The sequence below is a fragment of the Barbus barbus genome (genome assembly GCF_936440315.1).
Source record: "Barbus barbus genome assembly, chromosome: 7".
Classification (NCBI taxonomy): domain Eukaryota; kingdom Metazoa; phylum Chordata; class Actinopteri; order Cypriniformes; family Cyprinidae; genus Barbus; species Barbus barbus.
In genome coordinates this window covers 15931416-15956136 of record NC_136735.1, presented here as the reverse complement: position 1 = coordinate 15956136, position 24721 = coordinate 15931416, and the positions used below count along the sequence as shown (strand labels likewise).

Here is a 24721-nt window from a genome sequence, read left to right as displayed (position 1 = left end):
TGGCAACAGAATATAACACACACAGTTGGTCACCATGATAGCAGAGTTTTGCTTGGCATGCATGCTTCAATTGACTATTCACTGACATTTGACTTTCTAAAGCAGGCAGTGTCCGGAGCATTCCTTAATGTTGTAGTGATTTGCTTTGCCCCAGTGGTTACTGCTCACTTGACTCTGTGCAGTGACCTAGGAACAGTTTACAGAAAAAATGCAAAAATTGTGACACTGATGGGCATTAAAATGTTAAACTTAAAAGAAGCTACTACCCTTTCATAAAGAATTTCACAATGGGCAGCCTATCATTCTTTCAAGTGACTTTCAAGTGTCATCTTGTGCAGAATTGGCTGTGTCCCCGAGGCAAATAACCATGAAAGAATCCAGTTCTTCTGCCTGTGCTTGTTTTTCTTGTGGTTTTGAAATCAACCAAATCATCTGATGTCTTTTGTTTGCTGAAATTCATACTTGTTTGATAAATGGCATTGATAATGACCACTAAGCTTTTAATCTTTGTCTCTTCTTTAGTGCAATACTGATTGGCAGCAAATGATATAGGTTTATAAAGGAATCGTTAATAAAATAGAAAAAAAATTCTGTAATCTCTTACCCTTATCTTTAAAACACAAATGATACAATATATATACTCAACGTAAATAATAAAGATGTTGTAAAAGTAGTACTCTCAGAATGAATCAAGCAGTTGAATCCATGACATCTGAAGAGACACAATCACTCTTTATAATGAACAGATTTATTAATTTTTTTATATAGAGCACATTAAATATGGTCAGTGGTAGGCAGCTCAACCATACTTGCTTGATGCACAAGAACAAACCTCACAGGTTATTTCTGAAACTCATTGCGTGACATGGGAAAATAAACCTCATAGGTTCTTGTGCATCATGCAAGCACAACTGAGCTATATCATATTTGATGAGCTCTGTGTTGATCAATGTTTATATGTGATTAAATCTGTTCATCATATGAAGTCATTGAGTCTCTTCAGAAGACTTTCCAACTTTTGTGTTGGCATGTTCTCAAGATTTTTGTTATGTAGCAAGAATCCACAGATTAATAGCCTGCAGTTTAGTGTTACTGAAGCCTTAATGCTTAATTTTTCCACCTTTTGGAAGTCCGGGAGGATGTATTTGGCCATGGAATCCTTGATTCAGAGGGACGTGTGACAACCAGGCTGTCAGCTGCTGTGGAACATGAATCCCTCGGTGGATGAGAAGGACTCAGAGGATGCGCTCCTGTTTTTGTCCGTTTCCTCTGCAGAGCAGCCAGTCTTTGTCACACAACCTTTTGACTTGTCCTCGTGTCCTCCCCTCTCCCCAGAGGAGATGTGATCCTGGTTCGTCTATGTCCATAGGAAACAAATAGCAGGTTTTGTATTCCGCAGCCAATGGACGCCTTTACCATACCGGGGGGGGATTCATAAATCAGCTTCTGCGGGGTTTGTTTTTGCTCCGCTGAAACATTAAAATTATTTCCACATTTCAGGACACTGGAGGCAAAAAGCTGTACACTGATGTCTTCAAAGCAAAGCAAATAGACAGTTTAGTATTTGCTCTCTGCATGTCACGTTTTACGTTTTATACGTGTCTGTGATGTTTTCAACTCTTGCCAAGGATTGAGATTGGCAAAAGTCTCCCAGTAATCTCGATGCATTGTCTGCCAACCATCGTCATAATATTTAATTAAAATGGAATTTAAATGGATATGAGATCATGGAAAGGGAAGGTTTACTTTTTCAGGAGAAGAAATGAAAGTCAGAAATGAGCTTCATGTGTTGTGCAGATGCTTCTTTGCCTGACAGAGAACACTAAGTTTTATTGTTGGTGTTTATGCAACCTCATCACCACAGGCCCTAGTCAGGTAGACGCTATATTTCATTTTATGCAATTAAAAAACCATGACGTGAATGACGTACAGTCCATTCAATGCGCTGTTCTGTCTCAAGGTTGTTAGTCACATCTCATTTTCTTTTTCCATGTTTTCCAGAATATTATGTATTGGAAACTTTTTTGAAAGGCATCACTTAAATTTTCTGTTGGCTGAATGACCAACAGTTAGGTACACAACAGTAACCTATTGAACAGACTGTATTTACATCCAAAAATAAAAATTCCATTACCCTCAACCCATAAGACTTTTCTTCATCTTCAAAACACAAATTAAGATATTTTTAATGAAACCTGAGAGATTTCTGTCTGATGTTGTTTATAGGCGAATAAAAACCTAAATTAAATCAGTTCAACATAAAAAGTGATTATGTCTCAGGTTCCATTCAATATCTTCATTTGTGATCCTGGACCACAAAACCAGTCATAAGTAGCAATAGCCAAAAATACACAGTTTGACCCAAAAATTTAGATTTTTCTTTTATGCCAAAAATCATTAGGATATTAAGTAAAGATAGTGTTCCATGAAGATATTTAGTAAATTTCCTGCTGTTAATATATCAAAACTTCATTTTTGATTAGTAATATGCATTGCTAACGACTTCATTTGGACAACTTTAACGAAGATTTTCTCAATATTTAGATTTTTTGCACCCTCAGATTTTCAAATATTTGTATCTTGGCCAAATAATGTCTTGTCATAATAACAAATGATACATCTATGGAAAGCTAATTTATTCAGCTTTCAGGTGAATAAAAAACCTTTATGACTGGTTTTGTGGTCCAGGGTCACATTTGTGTTTCGAAAATGAACAAAACGTTTAATAGGTTTAGAACAACATGTGTAAACTAACATTTTTAAAATTGGTGTTTTCTTCAACTAATGCTGAAGGTTGGTTTGTGAGGCCAAAAAAAGTTTCTTTTATTGAGTTATGCCTTTTCAATTCACTTAGAGCACTCGCCCAAACTTTTATATCGGTTTGTTCTGATGAATTAACATGCTAGCTTAGCAAAGACTAGATTTGGTCTTATCGCTCTCAAGTGAGTATTCAAGACCAAAGACTTCTATCTCAGTTCAGCATGTAGATGTGTTTCAGCCCTGGAACGGCTCCAGTGGTATTCCACAGGAATGATCATATCTCTAACGCATTCGTGGAATTAGTGCTGAAACTGAGCCCTGAGGGTTGAGGGTGATGTCATGTTCTGACAAAAAAATATTAATAAACTTGGAGAGGTTTAAGCCAAAAGAGGCCTTAGGAGAGGAAAAGTAAGAAAGGGTGAGCGAGGGAGAGAGGGAAAGAAGAGAGGACTGGAAAAAATCAGTGAGAGGAACAGGAAAGATCGGACAAAGAGATGGCTGTGTAAACACGGTCCTGCTCGTAATTTAGTTTGATAGTTAACTGTGCCCTCAGTGTCACAGCTGTAATATGAAGAAGACAGAAATTTTAAACATAGGACATTTTGTTGAGTGTAGTAAATTAAAAAAAAAAAAAAAAAAAAAAATGGAATTGAAAAACGTATTGGACTGTTCTGAACCCAGTGGGCTGGTGACTGTGCTGAATACTTCACCTATAAGTACGGATGGGTATCGTTTACATTTGATCAAATACCGATACTGCTCATCGATACCAGTACTTACCGATACTGTTATCGGTACTATTTGGTACAAAAAAGATATGATGTGAAACGTTGTTGAAAATTGCAAGTTATTTTCAGTTAATTAACTTAGTCTGTTTATGAAGTATTTACATAGACGTTCAATGCGGAAGAGCTTAAAGAGAGCACACTAAGCTTAATTTTATAGCAGCGAAAATCTTTTATAGATTTCATGTAATATTTATTAAAATGACAGGATTTGTGCTAAATAAATAGTCTAGGTCATGTATTAAGTTCATACATATTTTAATATGAACAACTATTATTAACAATATCTATGAAATGATACTTCTTCTTATTGATGTCACACTGAACCTGTACGATTTTCATAGTAGTGCACCCTTTAAGCTCACCTTAAAATAATATGAAATATTAAAAAATTACAGCACTGTAAAACGACAGACCAGCAATAAACTTGTCAATTTATAATATTTTGGATGTAAAAGTACAATATGTTAGCGTAGCACACAATCTTATAGAGCTAGTCAGCTAACTGTGTTCTGTAGCATCTGCGTTACGTTATCTTTTGGATCTAATGTAATTATTTCCCACATCCAAGTTCCAGGTTATATGCAAAAGTCATTAACATTGATCTCTTAATTTTACAATAAGTAGTGAAACTTACCCAAAATAAAGGCTTAAACATCTAAAAAACACACATTTAAGGGGCTCCTCTTTTGGTGAAAGTTTTTAGACAGCTTTCAAAATGGCTGCCAGACAGAGTGAACACATGGAGACCCATATCTCGGTGTGCAATGATCTGATTGACTTGAAATTATAGGAGGTACATAGTAACAAGCAAGTAGGATAATAAATAATTTTTTCTTTTTATAATCTGATTTCAAAAATGGAAGTGTGCTTAATAGGTACGTTTACCCTTCTCATGCTTGACTGGCCTTTTAGTCTACGCACGCTTCAGGTGTATGCGCTCTGAATAAGCACAAGTCAGAACAGCACGCAAATGAAATGTTAAACTGGCAAGGCTTTAAAGCACACACAATAATGTACTTTTGTGACTGCAAATAAGCGCAGTGTCTCGTGAGTGTAACTCTACCACTGAATCAACATTTGATGTGAATGTTTCGCGAGTTGCAGTTGGAGCTGGAGCCGGGAGACATAGTAAATATAGCACATTGCTTGAGGTAGATGTCGTGTTTTGTTAGTAAATGTTTCATTATATTACTGGTGTTGCCTCCTTTGTTCACTATTACACTACTGCATATTGCATCTGACACTGGTGTGGCTTAGTTTTGTAACATGAGCCCACACTTTTGAACGCTTCACTCAAGCTGCCACTGATTGCACGCAAACACACACCACATATGCGCATGATATCATCACATTGTCAACTACATCATTCAGTGAAGGAAAATGTCAAGCGACAGCTTCTAATTAGTCATTAACATTGAACGCATTTATCAATAACAGTATCGTTTGTCCTGAAGCTTATCGGTAGTCCGGTATTGACCTAATTACGTACCGGTCCAAAAAAAATACCGGTTCTCTCGGTACCCATCCCTACCTATAAGGTTGCATGACATTTAGGATGCTGCCTTTTTGACATCAAAAGAAATTGAACAATTAAATGTATTTTGCCCTGTCACCATCTGTAATCATTTTTTTTTCTATTAAGCTTGCATTACAATGCATTAATGTGTTTTCTGCATCAAGGATACATGAATTGCTGCTGTAAAATTTGGCTAAAATTCGTTAGCTTGGGGACCTTTTGAAAAAGCCTTGAAAACTTTACTTTGTAATGGGATTGATGAACAATTTTCCAGTTAGATTACTTCCAGCAAAAATAAATCTGTACCGTCATCTTCCACTCTATGGAACTTAAGTATCAAGATAAATGATAAAAATCAGGAAATAGCACTACAGTTGTAACTGGTGCACACAGATTAATAAACATTGACAATTTTATGAATTAGTAAACTGTGTGAACAAAGTCTTCAGATTGGGTTAAAATACCCAACTCTGTTCCATTCTTTAGTTATGCATAATAAGAGTTAATATAATTGTACTTTAACTTGGACCTCAAGTATAGGCATTCTGTGTATTTAAAGGTGGGTTGTTATCAGCCTGAACATGTTTCTTAATTCTCTCTCTCTGTCTCTCTCTCTCGTTTTTCTTTTCTTTTTTTTTTTTGGGTACAATGATAGCGTTTTCTTCTGTCAGTCATAGCATTATTCTACTTTGTAAATTGTTAGTGCTTTGGAATTAGCTTCTCTCTGTAGTCTGTACTGTCTACACACAAACCCATAATGTTAAAAAATGTAACCTTTGTTCAGAAACCGAGAATTGTGTAAAAGAAAGAGCACCAATTGAGTGACATTTTGAGACTGTGTGAACCTGAAGAACAAGTCATGTGCCTTGCCTTTATTAGTTCAGAATGGACTTGACCTGAACCTTCCCATAAACCCATACTATTACCACAAAGCAATCTCCAGCTGTTCATTTTTACGATCATACCCCACATCCCATTGCATATTTTCATTACATAAGGCCTTCCCCCTTTGAGACTTTGGCACTCTTTTAACTTGCACTCACAATGTAGTCTAATAAAGGTCTCGGTTGCTTTGTGTCCTTTTTTGCAGAAAGAAGAGAGCGAAAACCGAAACTCAATTATTATAGTAATAGATGACTGTGTCTGTAAAACTGCAGAGATGGGCCTCTTGACCATTTCCAGGATTTCTCCCAGCATGCCTTAAAAGGACTTGGTTGAGAGCACTGGGGAATGTCTGTGCGGAACACTGAGATTGTACTGGTATTTATTCAGTCCCAATACTAATATTAATCTTATTGGAGGTTCATTCTCATGGCCAACTGGTGACTCTTATCTGTTTTGTCCAGGTGCTAATGATGTACATTCATTTGATTGCTTTAAGTAGTCAAAGCAAAACTACTGTGATTTTATTTATTAGGATATTAACTGTGGAGTATTTATATGTTCATAAATATGCTAAATTCACAGAGAAGTCAACACTATACTACAGAGATTAAATGTGCTTTTTATGTGCTGATTTTTAGGAATGTCATGGTAAGGAATGCCTTTTATCTAGCTTGGCTTTTTCGCCTCAAGAAAGAAGATAAAGATTTACATGTGAAGAGATTGTGATGCACATGTCCCTCCCCAAAAGTACTTCAGGATACATTAAGGCTACATTCGTTTGTTAGACACTGCATTGCCTTTTATTGACAAGGATCAGCATGATCATCTCTGAGTTTTATGTAATCTACACTGATACTGTTAGAGCGGTCTACACAATTCATTCCCTTGTGTGTTCAATAAAAAGGGATTACCTTGGGTGTCAAATCTTTCCCCCTTCTTCTGGCTTCAGACTTTTTCTGCTTCAGCTATACAGGTAATGATTCTCCTGTTGCCTCTGCTGGTAAGAAGTGTGTTCCATTTCGTAATTTTTGCTGTTCTACTAGCATATCTATATAGGTGGCAGGCAATGAATGTGATTCTATTTGACATTTGGTGAAATACCATGGTTGTAACCATTTCAAATTGGCTAAATATATTTACAAAAACACAGTTTAATTCCAAATTAAGACCACAAAACCAGTCTTAAGTCGCTGGGGTATATTTGTAGCAATAGCCAAAAATACATTGAATGGGTTAAAATTATAAATTTTACTTTTATGCCAAAAATCATTAGGATATTAAGTAAAGATCATGTTCCATGAAGATATTTTGTAAATTTCTTACTCTAAATATATCAAAACTTATTTTTTGATTAGTAATGTGCATTGCTAAGAACTTAATTTGGACAACTTTAAAGGCGATTTTCTCAGTATTTTGATTTTTTTGCACCCTCAGATTCCAGATTTTCAAATAGTTGTATTTCGGCCAAATATTGTCCGATCCTAACAAACCATACATCAATGGAAAGCTTATTTATTCAGCTGTATGATGATGTATAAATCTCAATTGTGAAAAATTGACACTTAAGACTGGTTTTGTGGTCCAAGGTATGTGTGTGTGTGTATATTTTATTTATATATAAGTTTTATATATAAATTCTATATATATATATAAAGTAATATAAATTAGCACCAAAATACTTCCTCACAACCAGGCAAATTTCTCTACATTGAGTAAGAAAAGTGACCTAAGTTGCTAGTGTCTTCCCTTAAATCTCCATAAATACAGTACTGATAGCTAATTATATGAGCATGCTGTAGTCTAGCTGGTTTATAGGTACGCTGAGCCTTGATTCTCTGTGACCCCCTGAACTAAAGCACACATGTGGGTCTAATCGGGACGTCATTGTGAGTGACATCATTTTCCCAAATGAAGTTTCTGTTTTATATTCCCTATGTGACTCAGTGGGGTAATTTATGAGTAAATTCAAACCATACTGCTCAGAAAATCTTAATCCAATAAAGGAACCCTTCTAGATTGTATTGAAATAGTGTGATTTAAATTTGAAAATAAAGTTATTGTTCACTAGGGTTGTACTAGGTCTGTTTCCATGTAAGGGCTGTGCGTGAACTGAAATGACGGAATTACTAAAAGTCTCTTCCCAGACACTAAAGACACAAAGGTATTTCAGAAAGACTGCCGATGCCATTTCTGTAAATTGCTTGAGATAATAAGCTTTTGCTAAATGACAAGTTAGCAAGTGTTTTCTAAGCATGCATTACTCATTGGTTTACAGTGCATATGAATGATTGCAATGATTAAGACTCAGGCTGGGTGTGTTTCTTCAGTCCAAAGGCAGTTCGACTGCTGAAGTGTTTGCGTCTTTATTTCTTGGGCACTGTCTTTTGGTCATCCTTTAAACTCCTGTAGTACCTTCAGAGAAAAGTGTCTCAATGGAGTCGTACCTAACTGTCTCGTCACATTGACTGTACAGATGTTTTAAAAATGTGGTTTCCTGTGATAAGCAATAGGAGGGGCATTTTCCTGCATTTTTCTTTCTTGTTTCCTGGGCTCAATGACATAAAGATGAACCAAGATAAACCACAAAATCATCATCAACACGTTTAGTAATGTGGAGCTGTCATAGTACGATTTTACCTAATATTTCTTTGTTTTTATTGTCTTTGTATGTATTTTTTGCACCGTTGGTGTGACACAACTGATGCTTCATGTCAAATTACTCAAACTTGATAAACCCACACACTGTTATTGGTTGCTCCCATGCTGTGTCCAACTATCCAAAATTACAAAGGAGTGAGAGATGTGTCATCAGACAATGAGTATTACACTATTTAGCCTGAGACTGTGTGTGTGTGTGTGTGTGTGTGTGTGTGTGTCTCCTGTTTTGGCTGCAGTCTAACTTTGAGAAAGCTTTGTTTCCTTAAATGCAGTTGTTTGTGGAGATGTTAGTCTAATGTTTTAGCAACTTTGAGAAACATTGGTGATGTCTTGTGAAATGGTCAGTTTTTGGTGGTTAGACATTTTTTGTGTGTTTGTGATATGGTTACAGAGCAGCATGAACATTCTGATGTATACAGTAAGACTATAAAAATGATCTAAGTTATGACCGTTTTCTTTTTTTCAGAAGAATTATTCCTTGAAAGGGTGTCTTTTGGTTTTAAAGTCACTGGTGCAGCAAGCCTTGTAGTTTAATTTATCAGCAAAGTGTGTCTTTTACTCTCATTTCAAAACATAATGTCACTTTAAATACAGGCCTTTTGTGTTTGAAACTAAAATACGCGTCTCTGCCAGTGCCTCTGTTTTGACAATAAGGCACCAAACCTGTATTTAACATCGCCGTAATATATAGGTTGACATGACAGAGTTGTCAGTTTCCTGGAACGAGTGGCTTTTTGCGAACATTTTAAGGTCTTTGTAATAAATTTGTTATCAAAGCTATGGCGTATGTTTGGTACAGAAAATTGTAATGGTTTCTGAGTCTCTGGCATAAATTTGATCAAATATTTAGCTTGGGTCGGCACCAGGGTTTGGCTGAAAGTTTGACCTTAGAATCAGTGTTTCCAGGGTGTGTTGTTTTTGGTTTGTGTTTTTTGAATGCTTCACTGTTGAAGGAATTCCCTCGGATCAACCAGGGGATTTTTAGGTATTTTCAGTGGGCTGAACCTCCATGTGTGCATGCTTTTAACACGCTTTCTTGATTTTCTCATAACAATAACAGATGCCCTTTCTGATTATACATCCTAAGACCCCTTCAGCCACATTCCCTCCAAACCTCCCAAGCAAATAAATGCTTCAAGCATTCCCCATGAGTAAGCAGCAGACCTCAATGCCATGAGTCAGGTCTCTAACTGTCTTGTTTGTGCCTACACTCTACTGCTGGGTCAGCGTTGCTGTTTAGAGTCCAGAGCATACGGGATAGACCGCTTCTCAAGTTTCTGAACTCGGCTGACGTTGCTTAGATATAGAAGATTTGAAGATTGGTGTAGTTATTTTCATAGTCTTTAAATGGAATTGTTCATGTTATGCAATCTCGAGGGTCAAATTATCATTCTGCAGTTGAACCCCATGGAGCTTTTTTATTATAGTAAGCCAACTGGCTACAAACTTTAGCCACGAGTCTAATTATTAATCTAATTTGGTCATTGACTAGTGTTCATTTTGGATCCTATTATCTGGTTAACACCGACCCTGTCCCAGTGGAACACTTCATGTGCACTTGCAGTCTTACAGACTTACAATGGCCGCCACGTGAGTGTGTCTGTTAAGTCCACAAGACCGTAGGACAGGGCTATTCAACTAGCTTCATTTGAGGGCCGGATTATCAAACTGGAAATTTGATGGGGGCTGTCCCGATATCTGTCTGCAGGGGGGCTATAAAATTAGAAATTAAATTGAAATTCATATTCAGCAGTAAAATGAATTAATATTACCAACACCAAGATCTATAAAAGGTTAACCGAGTACTGTCTGTTAATCAATTAACAAAATAATTAATCACACATTTTTCTGCATGATTAATTACATATTTATTTATATTGTCATAATTTAATTGAACCTCCAAATTAATGTAGAAACAACATAAAGACAGTATATTTTAAATGTTTAATGGCATCTTTTTAGTATGAGTAGCTTATTATTAATGAAGTATATTGATACTGCTACTGGTGTCTCTATTAAATGCATTTTCCCTCAATTTTCCCTATTGATTATAGCCATTCAACATTACAGTATAATTGAAAGCCATTCTTTTACTAGGCTCTGAAATGTATAACTTTTCATTTGTGATTTTTAACAAGCCTTTCAAACTATACTTCATTTTATAACAATTTTCGTCCAGTGTTTGTGTTATTTCTTACCAAACGTTATGACCGATAACACTGTCTTTATACTCTGTTAAACTAGAGTTGTGGATATCTCATAACTCCCTCAAAAACGCTTGTCAACGTTGCAGTCTATTGATGTTGCGGTCACCGTAGATTGTTGTTGCGTCTCTTTCTTTTCTTTTTCGGATGGCCCGGGCCAGTGTTGCCACACTTCTGCCGAGCCCACACTGGGATGAGCTCTGCAGCAGACTTCTACCTGACAGTCAAAGCGGCATTATATCACGAAAGTGTAGACACTGGAAGATCGCAAGGGTTTAGGGTGCCATTTAGGACAGGGCCGTAGAGGAGGTTTTGTTAAAATTATAACGGGCTCCGTGTTACAAAGCAGTTGTTTTGCACCTGATGTTTCCAGCAAAAAAACATCTGTGAGTTTGAATTCTATTTTTCATTGACCTATGGAGTCAAATTATTGCTATAATTTTCAACTATTATTGCAAATTGACTTTAAAGGAAACATTTAAAGTTTACATTTTAGAATTTGCTAATTTTGTGCAGACCAATGTGAAAATCCACCCATGTTTTTAAACGGTGAACATGCAGAGTTAAAAGCGATAGTTCACCCAAAAATGAAAATTCTGTCTTTAATTTCTTACCCTCATGTCGTTCCAAACTGGTTAGACCTTCATTCAGTATTCTCCTAGTTTTGTAAAATTAAAGTTGAACCACTGATGTCACATGGACTATTTTAACAAGGTCCTTACTACCTTTCTGGGCCTTGAACGTTTCAGTTGCGTGTCAGTGCAGGGACAGAAAGCCTAATTTGTGTCCCGAAGATGAACGAAGGTCTTACGGTTTGAAACAACATGAGGGCGAGAAATTAATAACAGAATTTTCATTTTTTTGGGAGAACTATCCCTTTAATACAAGTATGGTATGTTTTAAATTAATATAATAATGTATGAGTTTGCCTCATCACTTTTCTTAAAAATGCTGAAATGTGATGTTTATCATTTTATAAGCTTTTTTTGTTTTCTGACAAGTGCCTGCTCCAAGGGCTACCAGGGATTTGTTTTTGTTTTTTTCAAACCCTGATATGTATAATTGTATAAAAATTAATTTATATTGACTATCTATATCTATCTATATATCTATATATATCTCATGTAACTTTTAGATTTTTGATTTCCGTTGAGCCACAGTCTGATCTGCTTACATTCTTCATGGCACTCTTACTTTTGGATCTCACCACGTATTGCATGTTGTAGCATGTGACAACTTCTACAACCACATCTTCGTTTACAGAGTGATGCCTACCTCACACACATGCGGAAGAAAGGAAAGAATACAGTTTCCTGTCACTTCTATTTTTAGTCTTGCTTAAAGAACAGAAGCTCAACAAACAATGCGTTGATTTAATTCAGTGCCCACTGGCTGCCATTTGCCCTTCCCTAACGCCCAGTAGAATTAGCTGTTCAGCTTCCTCTGCGCACAGTAAATCTGATATCAGTGATATCGCAGGACAGATGTTATTTTTATAGATGGGTGGATGGCTGCTGTGTAAATGTTTTCTGTCAAGGATCATATTCATTCATTCATTCATTCATTCATTCATTCATCGAGCAGATGCCACCAATTATCAGACCACAATCAAGATCCAGGCCCAAAGTTTTATATAGCAAGTAAATTAAACCATCAATGTATCTTACTTACAAGACACACTGAATGTATATAGAGATGCATGTTTAGAGTCAAAAATTTAGAGACTTAGTACAGTCCTGCCCTGCCCTAGAGCACAGTGTTATTCACATTTATCTCTTGTCATTCTTAGTCCACTCTGTCCGGGGGTCATGTAGTCAGCAGGTCCACTCCGCCAGACTCACATGATTGAGCTTTGTTGTATAGTAATCCACATTCGCTCCAGCCTGCACAGATGAGTTGACCAGGCGTTTTTAGTTTGGACTGGGCAAGAGGGTGGAGTAAGCAGCTTAATAGGTAGCTTTGTGGACATAAATGAAATATAGCCCATACACAACCAGGATTATACTAAACCACACATCTTGAATACTCCTTTTGCATAAACCACAACATTTGATCATTCTGTCAGTTTTAGTAGTGTGTGTGTTTTTTTTTTTTTTGTTTTTTTTTTTCAGGTCATTTTATTCTTGTCCTGTTGCAAGCCTGAGTGATTGAATGGAATCAATTGGAATGACTTTACAACTGGATTACAAGGATAAATATTGTAAATCTATGACAAATATGGTAAGCGAATTTAGAAGCAGAAGATGCGATAGGTCATTTGGTACCAGCTCATTTCACACGGACGGGCCCAGCTGTCGATGTTGATGACACTGCAGTGCTGGATACCTCTCATAGTGTTCGTCCTAAAATATCCCAGCACTCTGTCCCACGGACCCCATGCAGTGAGAGTTAAGTTATATCGGGAATTTGGGATCATCCTTTGGGAATCCACAGACTGAAATTTCCCTCTGAATCAAAAATCCTCACCCAGCCTCATGTTCCAGGCAAAGTCCCAGGGTTTTCCAGATCGAGGGGAAATTCTTGATATCTACTTGCAACACCTGCTCTTTCAGTATGATTTTAACAACATAAGTCTTGCAGGATGTTTGCAGAGCATACCTTTCATTATGACCAACTCATTATCTATGAATGGGTGGTATTGTTAAGCTTTTCTTCGGGAATTCTTTTCTGTGCTCCTCAATGGAGGGCAATGTCATCCAAATATTTCCAGTATGATAGAATAAAAGGATTGTTTTTGTCTTCAGTGTTTAAGGTCACGTCATGGCTTGATTACTATTCAGAGGTTTAGGGTTGATACTTTTTTGTGTGTTTTTGAAAGAAGTCTCTTAGGTTCACTAAGGCTGCATTTATTTGATGACAAATATAGTAAAAACAGAAAATATTTTTACAATTTAGAATAATTGTTTTGATATTTTTTTTTATAAAGGTTATTATTCTTGTAATGGCTGAAACAGACCATCCAAACTTCACTGATCCTTCAGAAATCATTTTATATGCTGATTTGCTGCTGATAGGAGACATTTCTTCTTATCAATGTTGAAAACAGTTGTGCTGCTTAATATTTTTGTGGAAATATTAGTATCCATTAATGAATTGTTTTTTTTTTTTTTTTTTGTTTTTTTTTTTTTTTTTTTTTAAAGAAAAGCATTTATATAAAAATAAATATTTTGAGTGTTCTTGCTGTCACTTTTGATCGTGCCCTTGTTCAATAAAATTATTAAGTTATTAAATAAATAAATGAACAAACAAACAAAACTAACCAACCCCAAAACCTTTGCATTGCAGTTTAGGTTAATATGTGACTGTGGCATACATTTCTGAATGAAAATAATGGAAACACTAAAACATTCACAAATAAAGCAATTCCTCATTTGCCTTTGGATTTAAAAGCTTTAACTCTCTGATTTGTCTCTGATTTGCAGAGCTTTCATTGGCCCAGAAGAAGTTTGCTCAGTGCCTGGGTGAGTTCAAATTTGAGTACATCGGCGATGCCAAAACTGACGATGAGAAGTGCATTGGTGAGTTGTTGTTTTTTTTTGCATATTTTCATTAACGCACATGCATACATTTGCCTTTATTTTAATACTTGGCTGCTAGTGTGATGTGGGTGAGATTTGTACGTATGAACTCTTTGTGATTCATCTGTTTGTTTCAGACGGGTGGCTCAAATACTGAGAAATATGTAAATAGTCATGCATAGATAAACTTTGTTCATTGTCTGCATGTTTGTCATTTCAGATGAATCATTGCAAGAATTCTCCTCCTTTCTTAGAAATTTGGAAGACCAAAGAGATCTGATGGTGAGCACAACCATTTGAGACTTGCATTAAAACACACTCTGTTATACATTTTAAATTCACTGCAAAAAATGCTTTTCTTACTTGTATGTTTTGTCATGTTCCAGCCAAAATATCTAAAAACTCTTAAATCAAGAAGGAGTTTCTAGACAAGTAAAAATTATTGTCTTGTTTTCAGAAAAAACAAGTCAAAATTAAGTGAGTTTTTGCTTAGAACACGCAAAATAATCTGCCAATGGGGTATGCAAAATAATCATATTTCAAACAGAAAACAACGTTATTTTGTTTACCCCATTGGCAGATTATTTTGCTTGTTTCAAGCAAAAACTCACTTAATTTTGACTAGTTTTTTCTGAAAACGACAATAATTTTTACTTATCTAGAAATTCTTAAATCAAGAAGGATTTTCTAGACATTTCGGCTGGAAACAAGACAAAAAATCTAAGTAAGAAAAGCATTTTTTGCAGTGAACAAATCCTTGCCGGCTTAAAAAAATAAATAGCATTGAGTTCAACACATACTTTATAAAGGGACATCGGTCATCTGTTTGTCCCTGCATGCTTCAGCACTGTTTGAGTCATAGCCACAGGAAGTGAGTTACATTGCCATCAGCTATTTGTGTCCTCTGTCTCAATGACTCTGATTACACAAGACGGCTGCTTATGTTGAGTAATGTCACCTTAAATGAGTTGTTTAGGAACTGTACTTTCAAACCCTCTGGTTGAACAACCAAAAGCACCTGATTTAAGTTCTTTATATTTCAAAGACTAATAGGAATTTTATCTGTAGTTCATTTACAAATTGCGTTTACAGTGTAAAATGTGTAAAAACAAATACTTTGGTTCCTTAAATGCATTAAAAAATCAGTTTTACCTATTACTGTAACAGATCCATTCACCTGATATTTGCCTTCTTAAGGTATGAGAGGACTGCTTAGTCTAATGCATGGTTAGCCATCAGGGTAGGAAGGGCTCATGTTGCATGTAGGTCATGTTAGTATTTATATAGTATGCAGCATTAGAGAGCCGAAGGGCCTGCCCATGACTCAAAGTGCAACAGCTGACAGTTGTTTTGAGCTATTTGAGCCCCACCCATTCATAACACTGCAGCAGACCAATGATGTTGTGGGCCCTCGGCACCCTGGAAGCATGCATGGAAGAGGTGGAGCCTACAGGCCCTGACAGGATCAGAAAGACGGGGTAATCGTAAAGCAGTGGTGCTCATTCTGAGTACTAACACTCATGCAATGGCTTTCTTTTGTTATTTCATTACTTCATTTATAAAGATATGTATTTATATAATAATAAACATTGTGAAAGCCTTCTTGTTAAAATATGGGCTTTAGAAAATGATAGCTTTATTTTAGTTCTCAAAGAATGTTGTTTATTTCGTGCTATTGTACAAAGCCCCTGCAAGGATTTCAATGTGTTTGCATTTGCTCATAGAATTTTTGCATTTCCCTGAGAAACTTTGCATTCGCTCGCAAATGTTTTGTTAACCCAAGTAAACTTTTGTAGGCAAACGCAAAACTGGTGATATAAATAATATATGAGAAATAATTTGTGTGTGTTTGGGTCAAGGGCAGTGGTTTTAGCAGTGGGTTGTTTTGAGTCTGACTGTTGTATAATAAATGATTTTGTCAGTTTCTCGGGGTATACAGAACATTTTTTGTGGCAATTAAAATATATATTTTTTTCCTGCATTTCTGTTTTGGTTAATTCATTTCTAGGGAATACTTGTTTCAAAATGTCAGATGGCTAAATGAACGGTTTTGCTTCGGGTGAAGAAATGGTGACACATTTATTGGCATATACGTTTAAACCCAGAATGCATTTGTGCAAGTTTGATTAAAGAAAATCCTGTTACTGCTAATGTTTGCTAAAAATAAATTAAATGATCCTATATCCAATGAATCTTCTTTTCCCAGATGAGAAACATCACAGAGACACTGATGAAGCCTTTAGAAAAGTTTCGGAAAGAGCATCTCGGCTCAGCAAAGGTAAAAGCATAGCTCTTCCCGTCATCTCTCATATTTGGGATGTTTGCATCTAACAGATTCATTTAAATCAAACTTGCTTCTCGTTCCATGTATTAAAAATAGTAAGTTCCTCCATTTCATGCTTTCGTGCTATCTTTAGGCAGAGAGAAAGAGGTACGAGAAGGAAACGGAGAAGTACTACAGCTCATTAGAGAAACTTTTGAACATGTCAGCAAAGAAGAAAGAGCCACAATTACAGGAGGTACTTCACATTTCACTCTTCCCACACACAAGAAATGGTCATTTCCTTTAGTATCTCAGAGAAAGAAAAACAATATTTATACGTTAAGGTCAATGGGTTGCTGTAGTCTTTACAGTACAGTTTATTGCAGTTATTAGTGTAGGAACTTTTGCTTTTGTTGCAGTGCTTTTTTGGTTTTCGGTAATTAAAATCTGTTGTTAGTTCTACCATATTTATGAAGCCAGGCAAGTCCTCTCTAAGCCTGGGAAAGTGAAAGAGTGCAGTGTATTATCCTGCTCAATCTTGATTCAGTGATGTGGGGGGAACATAACCTTTTATGGCATGAACATGCTTACATGTTGTATACACTTAGCATAAAAAGCACTAGAGTCTGTTGATATTTTTATGGTGGGCCATTATGTTACTGCAGACCATATGACGTATGTGTTTGGGACAAGGGCAGGGGTTTTAGCATTGGGCTATTTTGAGTCAGACTGGTGTGTATGATTCCTAGAAAGGATGAAGAACACCAGGGACTGCTCAGTTATTCGCCAGTTCATAAGACTCTTAAGTTACCATGGGCCATGTTCACATGTCACTGCAGCCAGATACCTTTAGGGATGTTTATTTTATTTAGTTTCATTCATTTTTAATTTAATTGTATTTTTAATTTAATTTTAATTGTACTGTTAATCAGGGCTCTGAACCGGTTCAAAGGATGAAAACGAAAACCGGAAACGAATGTATTTGTTTCAGAACGGTAATAATACAGAGGAACGCAGGAACATAAATGATAAAATAATCGATTCTGCTCTGAGTGAACCGATTGATTTGATTTTTTTTTTTTTTTTTTCAAGCCCTGCTGTAAATGCTGTCTCTCCCACCTGTCCCACATATACAATCCAGAAAAGGCACACAGTTTAATTCATGAGCTTAATGATAATAAACAAAACAGTGCATCTGTCACTATATAAATATATAAATTATATTATATCTCCAGCAAGTAATGTTATATTAGGAACCAGCTAATATTACAAACACCATTTGGGTTAAACTGTTGGCATCCATTTCTCTTGTTTACAAGAAACTGGTTATCATGATATCAGCTGCATACATTTTTGAGAGTTCTATCTGTCTTCCATACACACCAGAACGCTTAACACACACAGTTAAGCATTAACTCATTCTCGCATTGGAATGTTTTATTTAAATTCAAGTCTTTTTTATAAAGCTTTGAGATTTTATGATGGAGATCGCCAAGAAATGTTGTTAAGAGATGTCAGTGTGATACACTGTGTTTAACTGTATTTGCACACCTAATAACTATTTTACAATAGTTAATGTTTAGTACTGTTTACATTCAGACACACCTTTATACAATTACATCAGCCAAGTTGTTTCTTGGTTTTCAAATATTCCATTTACAGAATTAGGCCCTCTGTGTTGTAAAGGCAGGCGACACACGGTCAGGTAGTTTTGCAGGAAAAATACAGACAGCTTTTTGAAAAACCCATTTCACAACCCAGTCACTTTTAATTTTTATGTGATGATTTCTCTCCCTGTTTTCTTGGACCTTTTCATCTCAAGTGTTACAATATTTTTTTGATTCTGTCTGTCTTTCAGGCAGACATGTCGGTGGAAGCGATAAGGCAGCACTTTCAGGAGTCGTCTCTGGAGTATGTTTGCAAGCTGCAGGAGATACAGGAGAGGAAGAAGTTTGAGTGTGTCGAGCCTGTGAGTGCATGACCTTTTGTCCAGATTGTCATTCAACTTGATTCATTTCAACACTGTTTGCTGGGGGGGTTAAAAACATTAATTTAATTTATCTTTTAATTAATGAAAATTAAACATCTTTTTCTTTTTTTGGAAAATAAAGGGGATTTAATATTATAATTAAGACATATTTTATGATTATTCCTTAAAATTCATGTTTTAATCATTTTAGTGGGCCATTACGTACATTCTACTGAACAATATAAATATATTCCTGCCGCAATGTCTACAATTGAAACTCAAACTTTTTTGACGGGTTGCCGTGAATACCTTTACATTTCTTTTCCAGTTTATGTACACCTGTATGACTTTCTACTAGAAACTGTTTTTATTTTTTGCTTGTAATTGGATATTGCATAGGGATTTAGACATTAAAATTTATTATGTTTGTCCTAGAGGATATAATGAGTTGTAATTTTTTACAATTTCTCTAATTCCCTTCTTCCCCCTCTCTCTCATACAGATGCTGGCGTTCTTTCAGACTGTTTTTACTTTCTATCATCAGGGATATGAGTTGGCCAAAGACTTTGACCATTATAAAAAGGCCCTTCAAATCAATATTCAAAATGTAAGTAAAAATGTAATAATGTTTTCGACTTTAAAACAAAACTTTAGATCTTTTTTTAAATGGTTTATGTAATATATATTACATTTTGTTTAAACATTTTTCATTGCATACATCATTAACCACATTAAACAGCTATAGACACATTTTTACAGTGATTCTCCAAGATTTATCTGTCTTCTTTTGGTTAACACTATTAGCTTGCAGAGTGACATGGAAAGATAGTTACTGAGACAGGATACAGCAGCTTTTTGAGAGGACCAAGGCTTCCAAGGGAAACTTAAAGGCCTTTGTTTGCATTGACCTTCCATTGTTTAACTTCTAAGTCGGAAGTTTGAGAGCCAACTTCCCTCTCCTGTCCTATTTGATTGGACCCCGTCACTTCCCCCATTGGTGTTTTGCTTTTAATCAGTTATAAATCAGTTCTGATGGTCAGGGTCAGAGTTCTGAGGATGTATAGCTTAAAAACATGGGTCTTTTAGAATACACTGGAAGTTGCTCATTCCCAGTTTCCAGGCCCTCGCATAATCTGTTGAACTTCATTGTTGATTTTGTTATTATTTTATTTTTGTGCCTCTGCTTTCAGACACGGAATCGTTTTGAGGGCACACGCTCTGAGGTGTACGAGTTAATGAAGAGAATCAAAGAGTCGCCACAGGAATACAGACAGACCAGCCCCATCAGCAGTGAGGGCTATCTTTACGTACAGGAGAAACGTACGCAAGATACATTTTATGATCTTTTACTGACTGTCATGTCATTTGTCCTGTGCTCCGCTGGCTACATTGCTCGTAGTTATTGCTGTTTCTACAGGACCTCCTCCTTTCGGATCCAGCTGGGTGAAACGCTATTGCACGTTTGTCAAAGAACAGAAAATTCTTCACATGAAGACATTTGACCAGAGATCGGGCGGGAAGCTTGTAATTGATTCTCACACTTGACACATTAGTCATGATAATGGCATGGATCATAAGATATAAATGTGTAGCTGATCTGCTGTTCACAGAATGTTCTGTATCCATTCAGGGTGAGACCGAGTCTGTTACAATCAAGTCTTGTGTCCGCAAAACCACAGACACTCTTGACAGGAGGTTCTGCCTAGACATAGAGATCACAGATCGGTATGTTGGACCTGCACCCCCAGCTGTGATGGTAACTGTGAATGAATGTAATGATGCGTTTCTGATTCACAAGAAATCAGGTAATTTAATTAAAGATTGTTAGCGCACAAAGTACCCTTCTTCTGTGCTGACAATTCTTTTCCTAATTTGGTGTTCCCAGTGAAAAATGACCGACCTTTCAAAAATTTATTGTGAATCACTCATTATGTTATATTATCACCAAATTCTTGGATTTAATCTTTTTGTCTGAGATGCATTAGCTCAGATCAATGAGGTCTGCAATCAGTCAGCCAGAAAGAAATGCAAAACCTGTGCTAATTGAAGGAAATCAAGTTGATGATAAAAAAGATTACATCCAACATTTGGTAATAATAAAGCATGGTGAGTGAATTTTAAGCTTCTTTTTTTCCCCCTGTAATTGACTGGAAACATCATCGGTGTAACAGGGTGAGGAAATAGTCCCCAAGAACAATAATTATCCATTTTTGGGGCAAAGTCAGTAAGGTTTAGTCCAATATGATAACATGATAATAGTGTTTTGTAAAAATCCTCTTCAGTCAAAATGGCTTGAGTGTTAAAAAAAAAAAAGTCACGTTTTAGCAACTCATACTCACCTGTAAACTTATATTCTTCAAGTGGATTTTTGCAAATTACACACAATTATTCCTTTTTGATTGTTATTAGTTAAAAATTTAACTTTAGATGATGAAAAACACTAGAACTGTAAATCTCTCTGAAACTACTGGGTTTAACATGAGAGTGTGAGACAAATGAGATTCATTGGCACTGAATCTCATACGTCAGAGGGTAAGGAAAATCTAAATATTTTGATCATCCAGGATACACCAAGGACCCTCATTAATCAAAGCCAAAGCTGACCTGGGCAGAGTGTTATGTTACGATGAACGTTAATCATGTTTATCTTGCAGCTGCTTAGTGGAATCTTTTCAGTGGCACATCAGAATGTTTCAAAATTAGGAGATGAATCAATCTCAATGTAAATATGAATTTGACTTCCAAAATCTAATGTATTTCCAAGTGAAAATGGGGCTGGGATGTGATTTTAGCTGTTTGGAATTGATTAAACTGTTAATAGGCACCCTAGATGTACATAATGCATTTGTATGTATGCATGTGTACATTACTCCTGTTGTAGACTCTCTTATTCCCTTTATTAACTCATACACCTGTCTGATGCAGAGGCACCTTAAAATAATAGAAACAGGAAATGGAAAGATGCTTCACTGTCATTACATATTGATAAAACTATTACATAGATGTTCAAACACAAATCATACACAAAATAAAAAAAGTAAATGAGTTGAGTTTTATTTTGCATGATATGTGGTTGTTTGTTTTCTAGACCAATCACAGTACTGACAGTCCAGGCTCTCTCAGAAGATGACCACAGATTCTGGATGCATGCGATGGGAGGAAAGGAGCCGGTGAGTCAATCCTTCACTTCAGCTTCCAATCACTCAGTGAAAACAATTCTCGGATTCTCAGTTGACAAAACCTGATTAACTTTTGGAAAGATAGCTTTTATTACATATTAGAGCTATACTACTGTTCAGAAGTTTGCGGGCAGCACTTAAGTCATTAAGAAGAAATTAATCCTTTTATTCAGCAAGCATTAAAAAATCATCAAAAGTGACAGTAAAAACTTTTACATGATTTCAAAGACTTATTTCAAATAAATTCCGTTCTTTTGAAATGTTTTTAATTTCTCAAACATTTAAACTATTATTATTATTGTAATTATTACTATTACTGAGCACCAAAGCAGTTAATTAGAATGATTTCCGAAGGATCATGTGACAATGAATACTGGAGTAATGCTGCTAAATTCAGCTTTGCCTTGACAGGAATAAATTACATTTTAAAATATATTCAAATAGAAAACATTTACTTTAAAATTGTAATAATATTTCACTATATCTTTTTGATGAGCAAAAACCTTACCAACTTCAAACTTTTGAACAGTGGTGTATACTTCAAAGTGTTTTAATGATCATTTATGGTGTCTTATTTGGTATATAAATTCTGCTCGGTTTGGTGTAGTGTGTCTTATGCTGGTCTGGTTTGTGTTTTCTGATGTTTATCTCTCACACACAGATGCAGTATCTCAACCGGACACATTCACGAGAAAGAGGAAGTGAGTAAACTCAAATTAATATCAGAGCTTCAAGTGTACCTTCATTTGTAGTGCCTATTCATTAAAAAAATGTTTTTACTTGTATGTTTGTATTTATTGCTGGTACATAAATTGTGATGATATTTGTGTATTTCCATAGTTGATGCCCAGTTGGATGACATGGGAATAAGCTTTGTGAAAAATTCAGTAAATGCCATTGAAACCAGAGGTACCTCTACGTTTTAATATACAAAAAAGTCATATACAAAATAAAAGAGTGCAAAATGTTTCAGGCAGGATAAAAAAAAAAAAGTCAACCATCTGCTTAACCTTCAATACAGTGAAGTAACACCTTCTGAACACTAGAGGGCAGAATGATCTAGCAGTTTTTCTCAGCCCACACCAACAACCTGTTGTGCTTTGTTCAGGATAATACAGGAGAAGCTTAGTGTGCTCGTGTTTAGTTTCCCAGATAAGCTGGGATGTGAATAGAGTGCCTAACTGCTATTACAAAACATGTTTTTATTTTCACAGGTATTAATGATCAAGGTCTATACAGAGTTGTCGGGGTCAGTTCAAAAGTACAGAAGCTTCTCAGTTTAATGATTGGTAAGTTCAGCCTTATTTGATTGCTCTGTAAATGTTCCTCAGTTTTAGGTGATTTACTCTTAAGCCCTATAATTGTATCTAGAGCCGGTGTCCTGTTGAGTCTCATTGGCATTCAGACATTCATTTTGTCTGGTGTCTGTACGTCCCTTTGTCCTGTCCTTTAGGTGACACCTGACTCCATTACTGCAGGCAGGCAATCAGATTTCCGGACACTTTTTTCTCTCTCTCTCTCTCTCTCTCTCTCTCTCTCTCTCTCTCTCTCTCACTCTCTCACTTTTCCTTTATCTTATTTCGCCTCTCCCAAAAACCCAACACACACTGATCACCATCTCATGCTCTGTTGTTATCCTGTCCCATACTCAGTTTTCTTTCTTTCTCTCTCTATTTCGCTTGCTCTCCTGCAGTCATAGCATGAGCTGGTATCACTCTACTCTGAATGCTAAATGCTGTGTCGAGTCGGCAGGCTGCCTGAGCCCCTGCTGCTACATGAACTCAGCCACTCTAGAGTCTAATAGCCATTAACACTATACGGATCCACTGTCCTTATCTGAGAACAGCCTGAGCCCTTGTAGTTGACTCATGAACTTAAAACCTGCCAAATATCCAGAGCACAACCAACTATCAATCTCATTTTCAAATTCAGAGCACTCATTCACAGGCTCTGCAGTTGTTGGATTATATCCAGGCATTCTCTTTATTTAAAGTCTATACAGTTATTACGTAAAGAATTGTAAGAACAGATCCGATCATAGTGCAATGACCAAACAAAATTCCATATGTTCATTTCCAGATAAGTCAGTGCCACAGTGATATAATTATAGTACTAAATTAAAAGCTGTGTTTGTTTTCTTGACAGACTTTTTCTCACAAAAGTGACGCTTTGGTGAGCATGCATTATGTTGTATTGAGATGTCAGTAGAAGGCAAATTGAGTGTTAAGATGCAACCACAGAGTGCTAATAAGATGTCTGTATTGGAGCTGTGATGTGCTCACAACTCTTGAGGACCTATTGTACTCACCGAGACACAGGTTGAGGACTCGGGTAGTTAGCATGTCATTTTAATTAAGCAAAAAGTCATGAGAGGCCATGCAATTGTTGACATTTATCATTTATTAACAACATTTGCAGAACATGATCAGGCTTATAATAATTTCTAATTTAAACAAAATAATCACAATCAAATAAGAATAATCAAACATAGCCATTATATAATAAGTGTCACATTTTATTTTGCCTTTATTTAGAGTGGTCTAACCACTCTATTTCTTGTCAGTAGCATGGATATAGAATGTAACTTCAGAGAGGGGAAGTGAAGTAAAAAATATTTGCTTAGCCTCAGGAACTTGAGGAGGGAAAAAAATTCTGCTGTATTTGTTTTCATTTTTAACACGTTTAACAGCCCATATTTATGATGGACATTATAGAAAAATAATTTAAGTTTTTAATAAAATACGTTTTTTTTTTTAACCCCCAATTCATAAAAGAAAGTTTCCAAAAAATATTAATTTAATTAATAAGAGGAAATGTTTCTTGTGCATCAAATCGGCATATTAGAATAATTTCTGAAGGATCCTGTAACACTGAAGACTGGTGTAAGGGCTGATGAAAATTCATCTTAAATTTCAGAATAAATTCAGATAAATTGCATTTAAAATATATTCAGATAGGTAACAGTTATTTTAAATTGTAGT

The 24721-nt window shown here is 35.9% G+C and overlaps 1 protein-coding gene across 2 annotated transcripts in view; it reads left to right on the top strand.

Annotated features, from left to right (window-relative positions):
• The window catches only part of LOC306872486 (rho GTPase-activating protein 10-like), a 54326-nt gene that overhangs the window by 3282 nt on the left and 26323 nt on the right, over positions 1-24721 (top strand). For both annotated transcript variants that reach the window (XM_079421059.1, XM_079421060.1), the window contains exons 2-14: positions 14234-14329; positions 14550-14611; positions 16536-16607; positions 16747-16848; positions 18451-18561; positions 19064-19168; positions 19752-19881; positions 19979-20085; positions 20192-20286; positions 21650-21731; positions 22402-22441; positions 22581-22649; positions 22955-23029. In XM_079421059.1, the coding sequence (XP_079277185.1) occupies positions 14234-14329; positions 14550-14611; positions 16536-16607; positions 16747-16848; positions 18451-18561; positions 19064-19168; positions 19752-19881; positions 19979-20085; positions 20192-20286; positions 21650-21731; positions 22402-22441; positions 22581-22649; positions 22955-23029 (1146 nt within the window). The remainder of the gene's footprint in view (positions 1-14233; positions 14330-14549; positions 14612-16535; positions 16608-16746; positions 16849-18450; positions 18562-19063; positions 19169-19751; positions 19882-19978; positions 20086-20191; positions 20287-21649; positions 21732-22401; positions 22442-22580; positions 22650-22954; positions 23030-24721) is intronic.